At 54.3% G+C, this 15,817-nt stretch overlaps 1 protein-coding gene across 1 annotated transcript in view; it reads right to left on the bottom strand.

The window, feature by feature from the left end:
- Positions 1 to 15,497, bottom strand: part of STAG3 (STAG3 cohesin complex component) — a 77,995-nt gene extending 62,498 nt beyond the window's left edge. The window contains 10 exon segments of the mRNA XM_056844960.1: positions 4,629 to 4,752; positions 4,835 to 4,908; positions 10,911 to 11,062; positions 11,196 to 11,400; positions 11,511 to 11,587; positions 12,989 to 13,085; positions 13,864 to 14,000; positions 14,003 to 14,057; positions 15,056 to 15,215; positions 15,352 to 15,497. Coding sequence (XP_056700938.1) covers positions 4,629 to 4,752; positions 4,835 to 4,908; positions 10,911 to 11,062; positions 11,196 to 11,400; positions 11,511 to 11,587; positions 12,989 to 13,085; positions 13,864 to 14,000; positions 14,003 to 14,057; positions 15,056 to 15,215; positions 15,352 to 15,497 — 1,227 coding nt within the window.
- Positions 15,498 to 15,817: the final 320 nt, after the last annotated feature.

Here is a 15,817-nt window from a genome sequence, read left to right as displayed (position 1 = left end):
CCGTTCACACAGTGGCCAACCGGGTGCCTCTAGGAAGCCACTAACAAGACGACTGCAGCAGTACCATCCTGCCTGTGTTCCACAGCACCCAAAATAATAGGCATGCTCCTCTGATACTAGAGAGAATAGGTATGCAGCATGACTAGTATCCATTCTAACTAACAGCCATGAATACCCCTCTCCTCCATGAACATGTCCACACACACCCCTTAAAGCCTTCTAAGCTAGCAGCCATCACCACATCCTGGGGCAGGGAGTTACACAATTTAACTATGCGTATTTAACCACTGAAGTCTCCCCACCACCACCAGATGCGAGCTGTAGTCATTGCTTTCCGGGTTTGTCTGTGAATCTGTTGCCCTTGTCTTGGTTTTGATTGTACTAGGATGATTTTCCAAATCTGGATCCCCTACGAAAGGAGCCTCGGCCCGAGGACCAGTTGCCCTGCCTCCCATCCGTTCTGGGGCGGGCCAGGGTGTGTGAGGTCCTAAAGGGACGAAAGGAGGATTTTCCCTCTTTACGTAGGTACTTAGGGAACACCTTCTTCTTGTCCTTTGTTTCAATGAGAATTTCATCGAGCTTGGAACCAAAAAGATGATCTCCCTCAAAGGGGTAACCCAGGAGGATAGACTTGAATCCGTTGTCGGCAGACCAGGACCTAAGCCAGAGGGCCCTCCTAGTCACAGAAGTTGCCACCAAGGCTCTAGCCGCCAAGGTCATAGAGTCCAAAGTGGCATCTGCTAAAAAGTTGATGGCCTTGAGAAGCCTGTTCAGACCTCCTGAGACCCTTCTATTGTCGGGGGGACCAGTTCAATCAACTTCCTAGCCCACATAAGGCATGCCCGAGCAAACAGGGCGGCAGTAGCAGATGCCTGAATTGAAGTAGCGGAAGCTTCATAAGCCTTTTTAGCGGCATAATCTGCCTTTCTGTCCAGATCTTTAATGTTGCCTGCTCCGTCCTCAGAAAGCAGGGCATTAGACTGGAGAGCTGCCACTGGAGCTTCCACCACAGGGACCTGTAGGAGGTTCATGGCCCTGGGTTCTAGGGAATACATCCTTTGAACAGAAGCGGGGAATTGTCTGTTGGACATGGGTTTGTCCCACTCAGCCTTTAAGAGATCCTCAAAGTATTCAGGGAAGGGCACCACCCGTGACTTAGATCTCAGTCTGGCAAAAAATTCTTTATTGCTTCTGAACTTGGCCTTGGAGGCCTCCATCTCATCTTCCTCGTGTAAATCTATGGCGGCTAGGACGTTAGATAACATGGTCTGGTAGTCCTCACCAGAAAAAAGACGAGACTGTTGTTCCTGGGGTGGCACCCCCTCCCCTCTTTCGTCGACTGAGGAAAACTCGCCCTCCGCTCTATTGCTTTCGTCTGAAGAAGGGGAACTAGCCCTAATAGTGGAGGGGGCTTTGCGAGCCGCCTTTGTAGGCCAGGCAAGGCTACTGCCGCTGGAGGGTTCTCTGGCCCTATGACCGGACTGGTGCGAAGCCACCGTGGTAGGGGAAGAGGCTCTGGAGCTGGCTATTTCTCTGAGAGAGGTTTCTCCCGCCTGTGCAAACTCCTCTCTAAGGGCTTGTCTTAGCAAGTCAATCATGCCGCGCTCCCCCCCCCTGCAGTAGAAAATTATTGAGAGATTTGAACGCTACCGGATCCTGACTCGGTGGCCTTGCCCTCATGGGAATCTGCAGCACCAGGATCCGACTCACCCTCGTTGCCCCTATGGGCCGAGCGGGGAGTTGTGGCGGCCATCTTTGTTTCGTGCGCCCTTTTGGCGCCGTCCTTCTTGCCCTCGGCATTGTTCTTGCGCTTGCCTGTTGACGCCTCCGCGTCAGGCTGATTCGACCGCCCCCGACGTTTGCCGCCTCTCCTCCCCGCGGTTTCCTGAAGCCGCGCCGGCTGATTGCCGCGGGGAGAGTAAGCCGACGACCTGCTCTTTGTCTCTTGACATGAGCTCCTCTATCGCTCCGTCCCCCGTTGCCGCCATTCTCTCCTTCAGTGAGGAATGAGTGCGGGCGAGTTGGATGGTTGGAGGGGGGGAGTCGGGGGAATACAAAAGGGCGACAGACGCTGAGAACAGTAAGAAACGAAATGAAAAGATAGCTAACACCAAGGTTAAGTACGGAAGAAGATATGCAGGATAGAAGAAAGTTGTTGAAGAAAATAGAAGGTAAGAAAAACAAGGCTTGCAGAGCTAGCCACTAAACCTGCTTCTCCCTCTAAGGCAGAAGGAGAACTGGGCAGCAGGGGGCGGTCCTAGCCAGAGGACAGGATCTGAAGAATTTAACTCCTGCCTCCCTGAGCATAGGATGGAAAAACCAGCTGATAAGATGTCCTCCGAGCTCAGTTGGAGAATTCGGCATTATTTGGGATCCGTTTTTCGGCTCCCTTTAATTGCCGCCATTTTTTTTACCGGCAATAAAAACCTAGAAATATACCAAAAAGGAACTTTTCAGGGGGGTTTTCCCCAGTTCGGCTATAGCCAAATGCACACCGTTAGTTGTTACACCAGTTTGGAACAGCAACCACAACGCTATGAAGTTCAGCATTCAGGTTAGCTGAAAGCTGCCCCCAAAGTCTGCAATGGTTCTATGGAGGCTCTGACCGCTCTCTGGAATAGGGAGATGGGCTGGGTTGTTGACAAAGTTGCCCTGAAGCACCCTCTCCCTTGGCCAGACCCAAGTGAGCTCCCTGGTTCACTGGAGAGCTGATGGCAATGAAACAGGAGGGATGGCGGCTAGAGAGCCACCAGCATAAAACTTAGAGCGAGACGGAGTGACCCCAGCACAGAGCCCACAGGAGAGCCTGTTCTGTGGCAGCGATGATGGCGAAAAGGCAGCACGTCTCCCCGTTCACCACCTGCATCTGCACATCATCATCCAGCTGAGCTGTTTCGTGAGGTTTGGGGACTTTTACATCATAGCCCCAAGGCTATGTCATGACCACATGACAGCCTGCTGTGATCAATTTGTCATCCACTTTGCAGACAAAACTGCTCAAATCTGCTCCAGGTTAGATGCTGGCATGGATGCATGTCTGCATGATGCACCTTTGGCACCTGCTTGTCCCATTTATATGGATATTTTTCAACCTGTGGACCCCGAGGATGTGGACAAGATCCTTAGACAGGTGAGACCTACCACCTGTGTTCTCAACCCTTGCCTTTCCTGGCTGATAAAAGCTGCCAGGGGGGGGGGAGGCTGGCTGAGTGGGTGTGGGGAGTGGTAAATGCTTCCTTGAGGGCAGGAGTAGTGATGCCCATGCTCAAGGAAGCGGTGATCAGACCTGTTTAGGGGGGAAAATCCCTGAGCCCTCCTATGTCAGAGATTTTTCCAGCCAGGCTCCACCCTTCCCTTCCTGGGCAAGGTGCTTAGAGCAGGTTGCTGCCTCTCAGCTCCAGGGGTCCTTGGAAGAGGCTGATTTTCTGGATCCATTTCGATCTGGCTTCAGGCCAGGATTTGGAACAGAGGCTGCTTTTGGTTGCCTTGGTTGATGACCTCTATTGAGTACCAGACACGGGGAACATGACACGGTTAGTTCTGCTGGACCTCTCAGTGGCCTGTGATACTATCCACCATGGCACCCTACTGAGCTGCCAGTCAGCACTGGGGCTAAAGGGAACCACACTGGGGCTAAAGGAAACTAAAGGTTTGTGTCCTATTTGGGGGGGATTGATCTCAGACGGTAGTATTGGGGGATTCCTGCTCTGCCCCATGGCCGTTGACCTGTGGGGTGCCACAGGGCTCCATCTTATCCCCCACGCTATTTAAATCTATACAAAGCTGTTGGGTGAGGCCATCAGGAGATATGACCTGCAATATCATCAATATGCAGAAGATACCCACCTCTACCTTTCTTTTCCACCTAATTCTGAGGATGCCGCTGATGTTCTGAAACGGTTATCAACCACACAATATTTTGGTGCCCCTGTACTTTAAATTTTCAGAACAGACATGGCTAAGGCTCCACCATGATCAGCAAGATGCCTTACCTGAAATCCATTTCCCGTGTAAAGGTTGGCTAAAATATTTTAAATAAGTAATGACAGGCAAATACAGCATTTTTTGTCTACCGAAATGGCCCCTGTAATAGTGTGCGATTTCAACTCTCCCCACACTTTCATCATTGCCATACAGCATCTGCCATTAAGTGGCAGACGATTCCTTTTTCATGCGCAACGCAGTGGCGTCTAAGCCAAAGGAAGAACATTCTTGAAAAGGTCAGCAGATCACCCCTCGTGCAACTGTCCCCAAATCCACCTGCCAGGGGGGGCGTGCCCTTGGCAAAGCAAGAGGCCCAGCACTCATTTGTATTCAAGTTTGAAGGAAATAAGCAGAAGGATCTCTCCTGCCGTTTCTCACTTTCTCCAAACCACAGCACAACCAAACAAGTGAAAGGCAAACTTCTACGACAGGACTGGGCCTCTTACGTGGACTCTGGAAGGTGGTGACCAAAGAGACCACCCAGCCGCGCCCACAAAGCCACCAGCTGACAAGCAGGCAAGCAACGACAAAACCCTGCCAACACCAGTGGGAGAACACAGGAGGACGCACACCCCACACAAAGACCCCTCAGAAGTCAGCCATGACTGAGCACCAAGACCCTCCGCCAAATAAGGAATACCCACCTTGTCATGCAGCGTCCAGCCCACATACTTGAGATAGCTGTCAGTCAGAAAGGAGGCGCTGTACTGCAGCATCCACTGGCCCATCTCCTCCATGCAAATGGAACGGATTTCAGGCACGAGGTCCCTTGACAGACAAACAATTGGGGGGGGGGGGTTAAGATCAGTTCTCTCGATTCCTGCTCTACCCTCAGCCCCTCCCAACTCACCGATAGCGGTGAACAAAGATTCCCTTGAAGACAGCATTCATTAAGTTCTCCAGCTCTTCCTGTTTCTCCTGGAACTAGAAGACGAGGCAAGTTGAAAGAAGAGTTAGACATCAACCAAGCATACAATCATAGCCAAACAGAATACAGAACAATAAGAAATGTGAAACAGGAATTAAAATATTTATCTTTAAATTTCTCCTAAACGAGTCCAGTCAAGAATAATCAATTCAGCTCTTTATATGGGAAGACTGGCGATCATCTCTTTTCATTTCTCATCTTAATCTAAAAGAAATTGTGGCGGGGGGGGGGCAAAAACACACTTTTCCCACAGTGCTGCCCGAAGTGAGAGTCGATTTATTCCCTCAGGCCATCTTCCCAAAGCAAAAAAGTGCCTAAATATCTCACAACACACACACCTGGAGGGAGGGGCAGAGGATTGAATTGAGGGGAAATGCAAAGGAGAAAGGATTAAATCTGCCCCTTGGCCAGTTGTTGCCCTGAGCTGATCGGGGGGGGGGGGGCTTAATGAATCACAGAGATGTGCACTCTGGAGGCAGGAAGCACACAAAAAGTGCCCAGAGCGCTAGCCTCTGAGCATGCGAACTTTGCTGCAGCGTCCCTAATATGTCGCTGCTCAGAACCTGAGCAGTAAACATAAAAGGAATAAGAAATAATCATGATATTCTCATGGGGGGTCTGCTATCGACAGCCAAACCAGGCAGAGGACTTGGATGGGACGCTCCTAGACCAGATCACAAAGTTCTCAAAGAGACGGGACATGGTGGTCATGGGAGATTTTAATTACCCAGGTATCTGTTGGAAGTCAATCGCTGCTAAAAATGCAAGATCCAATAAATTCCTGACTTGTCTTGCTGACAACTTCCTATTCCAGAAGGTGGACAGGGAAACAAGGGGGTCTGCTATCTTAGACTTGATTCTCACCAACAGGGAAGAACTGGTCAATGAGGTTAAAGTAGTAGGCACCCTGGGTAGTAGTGACCACATACTCTTGGAATTTACAATCTTGGGGAGAGGAAAACCTGTACATAGTCAGACATGTAGGTTGGACTTCAAAAGAGCAAATTTTAACAAACTTAAACTTATGCTAGGTAGAATCCCATGGTCAGAAATGCTTAAGGAGAAGGGAGTTCAAGAAGGGTGGGCATTTCTTAAAAATAAAATACTGAAGGCGCAATCTCAAACCATTCCTATGAGAAGGAAAAATGGGAGGAGCCTAAAGAGGCCAGGGTGGCTCCATAAAAAGCTTTTTAAAGAGTTGAGAAATAAAAAAAGACTCATTTAGGAAGTGGAAGGAGGGCCTTATACCGTATATACCCGTGTATAAGCCGACCCGCGTATAAGCCGAGGTGCCTAATTTCTCCCCAAAAATGGGGAAAAATTAGGCACCCGCGTATAAGCCGAGGGTCGGCTTATAACCCCTCCCCCCCCCAGCTTACCTGGGCTCCCGGCAGCAAGCGGCGCGGGCCTGGCGGCGGCGGCGACACAACCGGGCGAGGGCCGGGGCAGCCTCCCTGCAGCTGCAGAAGGCCGCCCCAGGCCGCCCTCGGCCGCGAGCAGCAGCGGCGCGTCCGGGCGAGGGCCGGGGCAGCCGCCCCAGGCCGCTAGCAGCGGCGGCGAGGCCAGGCGAGGGCCGGGGCAGCCGCCCCAGGCCGCTAGCAGCGGCGGCGAGGCCAGGCGAAGGCCGGGGCAGCTGCCCCAGGCCGCCCCAGGCCACTAGCAGCGGCGGCGAGGCCGGGCGAGGGCCAGGGCAGCCGCCCCAGGCAGCCCTCGGCCGCTAGCAGCGGCGGCGAGGGCGGGCGAGGGCCGGGGCAACCTCCCTGCAGCTGCAGGAGGCCGCCCCCGGCCGCTCTTGGCAGCAGAAAGCGGCGTGGGACCGGCGGCGGTGGCAGTAAGTTCCCTCCTCCCTCCTCCCTCTTCCCCCCTACCCTACCCTACCGTATTGACCCGTGTATAAGCCGAGTTCGGCTTTTTCAGCCCTTTTTTGGGGCTGAAAAACTCGGCTTATACGCGAGTATATACGGTAACCAAAAAGGAATATAAGCAAATAACTAGTGCTTGTAGGGAGAGTGTTAGGAAAGCTAAAGCTCAGTATGAACTTAAGCTAGAGAGAGATGCTGAACGCAACAAAAAAGGGTTCTTTTCCTATGTACAGAGTAAGAGTAAGAACAAGGACAAGATAAGCCCATTGCGTGGACTGGAAAGTGAAATTGTAACAGGAGATGAAGAGAGGGCAGAACTCTTCAATTCCTACTTCTCCTCAGTTTTTTCTCGTGAGGGAAGTGGTGCTCAACATGGCATAAAAAGAACATGTGATGAGGGAAGGGATTTGCAGCCTAGAGTTGGCATTGCGGTAGTGCACAAACACCTGGTTTCTTTAAATGAAACAAAATCCTCTGGGCCTGATGAATTGCACCCAAGGGTACTCAAAGAACTTGCAGATGTAATTTCGGAACCTCTGTCCATTATTTTTGAAAAGTCCTGGCAAACAGGTGAGGTGCCAGAAGATTGGAGGCAGGCAAATGCTGTACCCATCTTCAAGAAGGGGAAAAAGGAGGATCCAGGTAACTACCGACCCATCAGCTTGACTTCTATTCCAGGAAAAGTGTTTGAACAAATCATCAAACAGTCCGTCCTTGAGCATTTAGAAAGGATGGATCTAATCACTAAGAGCCAGCATGGGTTTCTCAAGAATAAGTAACGTCAGACTTATTGTCAGTAATGGAGATCTTATCTCCTTTTTTGAGAAAGTTACTACCTTGCTGGATCAGGGGAATGCTGTAGATATAGTTTATCTAGATTTCAGTAAGGTTTTGATAAGGTATTCTAGTTGACAAATAGTATTCTAGTTGACAAATTGGGAAAATGTGGGTTAGATCCTATTATTGTTAGATGGATCTGCAACTGGTTGACAGATCGTGCCCAAAGAGTGCTAGTTAATGGTTCCTTGTCCACTTGGAGAGAAGTGACTAGTGGAGTTCCTCAGGGATCTGTGCTGGGCCCTGTGTTGTTCAACATCTTTATAAATGATTTGGATGAAGGAACAGAGGAGATGCTTATTAAATTTGCAGATGATACTAAATTGGGAGAGGTAGCAATTATGGCAGAAGACAGAGCCAAAATGCAGGATGATCTTGACAGGCTGGAGAAATGGGCTAGAACTAATAAAATGCACTTCAACAAAGACAAATGTAAAGTTCTGCATTTAGGTAGGAAAGATCAAATGCATAATTATAGGATGGGGGAGACTTGTTTGAGCAGTAGTGTGTGTGAAAAGGATCTTGGGGTCTTAGTAGACCAAACACTGAACATGAGTCAGCAATATGATGCTGTAACTAAAAAGGCAAATGCAGTCTTGGGCTGCATCAACAGATGTATAGTGTCCAGATCACGCGAAGTGATGGTATCGCTTTACTCTGCTTTGGTTAGACCTCAACTAGAGTACTGTGTTCAGTTTTGGGCACCACAGTTTAAGAAAGACGTAGACAAGCTGAAACGTGTCCAGAGAAGGGCAACAAAGATAGTGAGGGGTATGGAGACCAAGTCCTATGAGGAAAGGCTGAAGGAGCTGGGTATGTTTAGCCTGAAGAGGAGAAGACTGAGAGGGGATATGATAACCATGTTCAAGTACTTGAAGGGCTGTCATATGGAGGAGGGTGCCGAGTTGTTTTCTGTTGCTCAAGAAGGGCGGACCAGAACCAACGGGTTGAAATTAAATCAAAAGAGTTTCTGTCTAGACATTAGGAAGATTTTTCTAACAGTTAGAGCGGTCCCTCAGTGGAACAGGCTTCCTCGGGAGGTGGTAAGCTCTCCTTCCCTGGAGGTTTTTAAGCAGAGGTTAGATGGCCATCTTGACCTGTCAGCAATGCTGATTCTGTGACCTTAGGCAAATGATGAGAGGGAGGGCATCTTGGCCATCTTCTGGTCACTAGGGGTGTGGAGGGGGGAGGTAGTTGTGAATTTCCTGCATTGTGCAGGGGGTTGGACTTGATGGCCCTGGTGGTCCCTTCCAACTCTTATGATTCTATGATTCTAACCCTCACAGGTACTTTATTTCTGCAGACAAAAATAAAAGGGCCGGTTCTGCTCACCCAACTAATAGGGGGAAGGACAGGCAAGCAGGGCAGAGGACCAGCAGCCGTGAGTGGGAGTCTGCAATATGCCCCCTGTCCCACTCACATTACTGCTGACTCCCATAGCCAGAACAAGTAGTGTGTGCATGTGGAAGAAACCCCATACAGCAAATTCCACTTCATTTAATGGGGCGCACTCCCAGGACAGCCCTCCCCAGATTACAACCAGTGGTGCGGGGGGAGGCGGCTGGCAGATACTGGTGCTTTGCTACTGGGCCGCCAGCTCCCCTGCAGGCAGTGTACCCAGGAAGCACAAATGCAATCTGGGATCACTAGCAGCCACCCCTCTGCAGAACTGCCAGCCAAACACCCATAGTGCATATTGCCTTCCAGGATCATGAAGCAGCCCTGGCAGATGAAGAAGACCCAAGGATACGGCTGCACAATATATGGAGACACACATCCCCAAGGTCCAGGAGGGGACAGCAGAGCCTGCCAGAGCCCCACAAGCGTAACTCTACCAGCCACATTCTCTGTGTTTCTGGGCAGGGACTTCAGTCATTATTGACCGTGTCTCTCTTGGGGGTATTTGCAGTCAGCAGGAGAACTGGGAGGACACAGTTCTTAGTATGTAAAAGCCTGCTGGATCACACCCGTGGTCCACCTAGGCCAGCATACTGTCCCACACAGCAGCCACCACCCACTTATCCTGGAGGGCCACCAAACAGGATGTAGAGGCTGAGCCCCACAAGCCTGGAGAGGTCATCCAGAGATTCGAGCTGAGCTGCCATCAATATGCAGATGACACGCAGCTTCCTCTCACATTACCAGCAGATCCCAGAGAGGTTGTGGATACCGTGAACAGATACCTGGAGGCAGTTTTGGAATAGATGAGGTTGGGATTAAGCTGAAATTTAATCCCAACAAAACGGAGGTCTGACCCAGGAAACGGGTTATCCCCTGTCCTGGATGGGGTTGCACTCCCCCCCAAAGGAGGTGCTCCTGAACCTCTTAGATAAACAGGGGGCAGTGGTGACCAAGGGCACCTTTTAGCAGCTTTGGCTAATGAGCCAGCTGTAGCCCTTCCTGTGGAGAAAAGATCTTGCCGCTGTGGTGTATGCCCTGGTAACATCTAGATTGGACTACTGCAATGTGCCCTATATGGGGCTGCCCTTGAAGACTGTCTGGGAGCTAGAATCGGTACAGAAAACTGCGGCCAGAGTGTTGACGAGAGGGTCATATCACTCCAATCTTGCTCCACCTATACTGGCTTCGTTTGCCCAATTCAAGATGCTGGTATTGCGCCTTCTCCCATACGAACTTACCCACTCATTCCGATCAGCTTGGAGTCCCTGGTTCGGCTGCCCGCACCATCTGAGGCTAGACAGATGGCAACCCGAGAGAAGGCCCTCTCCATCATGGCACCAAAACTTTGGAACTCCCACCCCAGGGAAATTTGTCTGGCTTCCTCTATCAGTGTATTTGGTCAGCAGATGAAGATTTTTTTGTTTTGTCTGGCATACTGCCAATAATGGTTATTGGCCCTCCCTCTACCCTGGTCTGTGGCAGAGCCTGCCGGAACAGCTACATTGTGGCCGTAGGCCCTCCGGATTGGGCTGGCCAATTCCGTGGCGTAAGACACTCCCATGACCACCAGCTGAGACAGGTTTAAAGGAATGTCTGATGTAGACCTTCGCTTTCCTTCTCTTCCCCCCACCCTTGCTCTTCGCGTGCCAATTACGCAAGTCCCACCCCATCAGCACTCCACTAGGAGAGCAAGCACAGACTCCCCAGTGGTTCTTGGCTGCACCTCAGGGAGTTAACACGGATGTTGCTGGGTGAGCACGGAAGAGCCCAGAGCAACAAACACCCAGTGTGCCCCTGTTGAGACAGAGAGCTGCGCTCGGTGGACCTTGGGCCCGATCCAGCATGTCCTCAGAGCCCGCTACAGACCGGCCCTCCTGCTCCCTCATGCCCCAAGTCACCTCTCTACGCTGCTCCAGCAGCCCTTCCAGCTTCTCTGGGGCCCGGCGACCGAGACCCTTGGCCCGCTCGGCCTCGTACTGCCGCTGACTGCTGTCCTTCTGAAGGCTGACGCTCAGGGCCACTCGCACCAGGCCCGTCATCAGCTTCATGGCTAGAGAAGAAGAAATGGGCAAAGACTGAGTCCTCCCAACCAATCTCAGCTGACCATCAGAAGCCTCAACAAGGGCCACTTTCCCCTCTCTAGCTTGACAAGACCCCCATCCCGCCACCGGCCCCCTTCCTACCTGCCAGGGTGCTGGTATGGCGGAAGGCACGCACTTGGGAGTCAGACATGCCAGTCAAGAGGGCAATGAGGCTGTCCATCAGGTACTCATCATAGACAACATCATACTGGGTATGGTGCACAAGAACGGCTATCAGCTCACAGAAACCCCTCTGGAAGCGCCGCCAGGGCAGGGAGCCCAGGGACAGGGGGTACTCTGCCGAGTCCTGGGAGGAGAAGGGGAGTCTCAGCCCACAGCAGCTCTCCCTGGGGTTCAACCACAACAAAGTACACCACCACCTGCTGTTTTGACTTTGCCCGCTCACTTGGCTCTCACCTCATCAAATGACTCTGTCAGCTGCTGGATGATCTGTGAGTTCTGGAGACTCTTGAGCATTTCGTAAGTCACCACCCCTGCCAGGGAGAGACAGGGTTCAGTGCCAGCCCAATTTTCCCCACGCTACATTTGATACAACCAAGCTGTTAAGCTTAAATGTGGCGTATCAGCCCACCTTAGTTTGGGGGCTAGAAGGGAAGCACCATATACACGTCTGTATAAATAAAACGGCACTTGGCAGGCACAAACAGAACGTCCAAACTCCAGAAATGGGAGAGCGAGAAAAGTGCCTCAGCCCCCTTCCACATACTGGGAAAGTGTGCCCAGCCAGCGTGATGAGCGCGGCGCGGCGGGGGGTTACTGCTCAAGCAGAACTGGCAAGACCCACGTTCACTTGACTACAAAGGCCCAGTGTGGGGGGCCAGTTCCCCTCTCAGCCTAACTCCTCCTCACAAGGCTGTTGTGAAGATAAAAAAGAGAGCAACACTAGTTTCTCCAGAAGAGGAGTAGGGTAAGCAGCCACCAGTGAGAACCAGCGTGGAGGTGTTGGACTAGGAACTGGGAAACCCAGGAATGGATCCCCACTCATGCCACAGAAGCTTGCTGGGTGACCTTGGGCCAGTCACACACTCCCAGCCCTGACCCTGGCCAGTATTTGGAAGGGAGACCTCCAAGAACGCCAGGGTTGTGTTGTGGAGGCAGGCAATGGTCAACCACCCCTGAATGTCTCTTACCTCGAAAACCCCACCTGGGTTGCCATAAGTCAGCCGTGGCTTGATGGCAAAAAAAAAAGCAGCCACCATGGAGGGGCCGTGGCTTAGTTAGAAGAGCTTCTGCTTGGCACGAAGGCCCCAGGTTCAATCCCCAGCAGCATCTCCAGTTAAAAGGACCAGGCAGTAAGTGATGTGAAAGACCTTTCCTCTGCCTGAGACCCGGGAGAGCTGCTGCCAGTCTTAGCCAACAACACTGACTGTTATGGACCAAGAGCAAGAGTCCAGTAGCACCTTAAAGACTAACAAAAATATTTTCTGGCAGGGTATGAGCTTTCGTGAGCCACAGCTCACTTCTTCAGTATCTGATTTGGTATCTGAAGAAGTGAGCTGTGGCTCACGAAAGCTCATACCCTGCCAGAAAATATTTTTGTTAGTCTTTAAGGTGCTACTGGACTCTTGCTCTTTTCTACTACTGCAGACAGACTAACACGGCTACCCACTGTGAATTATTTTTATGGACCAAGGGTCTGATTCAGCAAAAGGCAGCTCCATGTGTTCACCATCTCTCCCTCAAAGCTAATTGTGCATGTTAACTTCTGAAGTATTTATCCACTGTCCTGAAGCAATCCCTGAAGAGCTTCTTAAGACAGGACAGCTGATGCCTCAAATGTGAAGGATAACACTTCAAACGAGCAGAGCCTGCAAACATGGAGAGGGACAGGGCCGAGGACAGCCCGCACGCACCTCCCCCCACTCAGGACTCACCTCTGCAGCCACAGGACTGTATGAGGAAGTTGACCAGTTCCAAGTAACCCAACTCCCGGTCCTCCTTGTAGCTCTCTAGCCACTCATCAACTACAGACTAGGATTGGGTGGGAAAAGGAAAGAAGACAGCGTGGGTATTGGAAGGGGGAACGAGCATCTCTTGCCCACGGAGTCTCCTGTGTCCCGATATATCCTGTTTGCGATCTCCGCTCCTTTGGCTTCTATCAGCCCACCACCCTCTCCCCTTGTGCTGCCACCCTTACACCTGGTACTTCCTCCCAGGGCATGTCTCTTCATTCCCAATGAAAGCTGGAAAAGAGACAGTGAAGGGCCGGAATAGGCCTGAAAGTGGCGGGGGGAGGAAAGCAGCTCCTGAACATGCTGCATGCGAGAGTTCCTGCCTACTTGGCTACTTTTTCTGTCAGCAAAAATGGGGGGGGAGAGAGAATATGGAACACGGTGGCTAATGGCCAGCAGAACCTTGACAGGGTGTCTATCTCTCCAAAGGAGAAAGTTCTGAGCCCAGCAATGAGCCCCTGCGGGTGCAACCCTCAGAGCAAAGCCCGGCCCACCCACCCTTCCTTCTTAGATGAACACGGGGAAGTCCAGGCAGGGCTATCTTTCATGCCCCTTGCCCAGAGTGGCAAAGGCCACATGCTTGGCTGAATCTGCCCACACCTTAACCTGGGAGCACAGGAGGAGGAGGAGGAGGCGGCTGCGAGCGGGGCTGCTGTTAAAACACCCACCAACCTCCACAAGGCCCAGACGTGGCAGCAGTCGGGACCTCCCCCCCCCCACTACACGTGGCACCGGGCAACACCCACCAGACGCAGCATAAGGGCAGGAGACTCCCTGCCTTCTCCTCCCAACCTCACCTGCATCACGCTTTTGCCCAGCTTCACCGCCTCAAAGAGGTTCCCGGCTCCCACAGGTTTCTGGGCATCCCTGCTGTGGGGGGCATCCTTCCGCAGCCGCTTGGCCCCCTGAAGAACGAGGGGGAGGATGTGGCCAAGCAGCAGAAGCCACCAGTGCCCCCCCACGCGCGCACACACACACACACTGCCCCCAGCTAGGGACGCCAACTCCAGGTGGGGAAATTCCTGGAGATTTTCAGGGTGGAGACTGGGGAAGGTGGGGTTTGGGGAGGGATGGAAGAAGGATATGGATGCCCCATGTACCAAAGGCCCTCCTGCGCTGCAGTGGTGGAAAAGGCTTACTACTCTGGGGACCGGAGGGCCCCCCCCCCCCCCGACGACTCTCTTGTTTCTATGATCCTAGGAAAACTAGGAAAAGGACTGGAAGTCACATGCCTGCTATCACAACGCCCCTGCACAGATCTGCGGCGTGGCCACATTTGGAATGACGCCTGGTCACCATATGCTTAAAAAGGCCCAGGGGGTGGGGGCAGCCGAGGTGACTGGTGGGGCTGGAGCCCCCTTACCTACCAGGAGAGAGGCTGGAAGAGGCCGGGAATTTCTGGGCTAGGAAAGAGGTGGCAAAAGTGGGGGGTGGGACCGTGGTGGAGGTTGATGAAATTAGGCGCAGGTTGGGGGGGAGCTGGCAAAGGGGAACAACCCCCCCCCACACACACACCCCATGAAGCTGAGTGGGCGGCAGATCCAGGAGGGGCAGAAGGGAGACGAGGCGCTTCTCCTCCACACGCCCCCCCCACTCCCAATGGCTCAAAGAACCGAGGGGGTGGGCCCGTTCCCTGCGGGGGGAGGGCGCCCTGCCTGGGGGGCGGCGGCTTAGGGGGGCCTGCCAGGGGGAGCCTCCGTGGGCAGAGGCAGTCAACCGCCGGGTGCAGGGGCCTGGAGGTGGCCCGGGGGGGGGGGGAGGCCCCCTGCCCTGGCTGACCCCTCCGGGGCCGCCCGTCGCGCTAGAGGGGGGCGGGGCATCTGCAGGCGCCGCTCCCCAGGGCCCACCCCCGCCGGGAGGTTGGCAACCCCGCGGCCAGCAGGAGGAGCCTCCCTCCCCACCGGGGAAGGGAAGGGGCGGGGGGCGCACCCTCCCCCGGCTGGTGTCCCTCCTCCCGCCCCCCCGCCCCGCCCCCCCCCCGTGGCCTACCCGGCGCGGCCCCGCGAGGGGGTCCCCCCCCGTGGCGCCCCTCCCGGCCTGGCTGCGCGGGGAGCAGGGCGGGGGGGCCTCGAAGTCGCTGCCGGAGCCCCCGGAGGGCCCCTCCCACGCCGAAGCCGGGCTGCCGCCGCCGCCGCCGCCGGTCCAGGCCCTACACCGCAGGGGAGGTGAGAGGGGGCGGGGGGGAGAGAGAAGCGGGGCCCTCAGAAGCCTCTTCTGAGGCGAGGCGAGGCGAGGCGAGGCGGGGCCCCTCCCCTCCCCTCCCCCCCTCGCGGCCCCACACTCACAGGCCGGCCGCGGGGGGGCGGCGGCGTCGGGGGCCGGAGCGCAGGGAGCGACGCAGCGGCGTCGGGGCGGCCGCCTGAGGCGAGGGAGGCGGGGGGCGGCGGCGTTGGCGGTGGCTGCTGCTCCCCCCCGAAGTGGCCGGAGACATGGTGGGGGCCGGGGGCTGGCGCTCCTCCTCCTCCCCCCCCCCCGCACTGAGGCGCCGCCGCCTTCGCGCCTCTCCTGCCTCTGCCTGCGCGGGAAACGGCGCCGCCACGTGACCGGGGGGGAGGGAGAGTGCGCGCGCAGCTCTTGGCCACGCGCTCGCCCGCACGCTCTGCCACACACGCGGGCGCGCGCCCGCCGCCTCCTGCTGGCCAGCGGCAAGCTCAGCCCCCCCCCCCCACTCCCCGCCCCTGCCGCCGAGACCCCCGCTGGAGGCGGTGGGAGGGGGGTGGAGAGGGGAAGCCCCCCCGCACCGGGCATCGC

This window comes from Euleptes europaea, chromosome 2, assembly GCF_029931775.1.
Source record: "Euleptes europaea isolate rEulEur1 chromosome 2, rEulEur1.hap1, whole genome shotgun sequence".
In the NCBI taxonomy this organism is placed as follows: domain Eukaryota; kingdom Metazoa; phylum Chordata; class Lepidosauria; order Squamata; family Sphaerodactylidae; genus Euleptes; species Euleptes europaea.
Note: the sequence above shows the minus strand (reverse complement) of the source record. Positions and strands in the feature narration are given on the sequence as shown.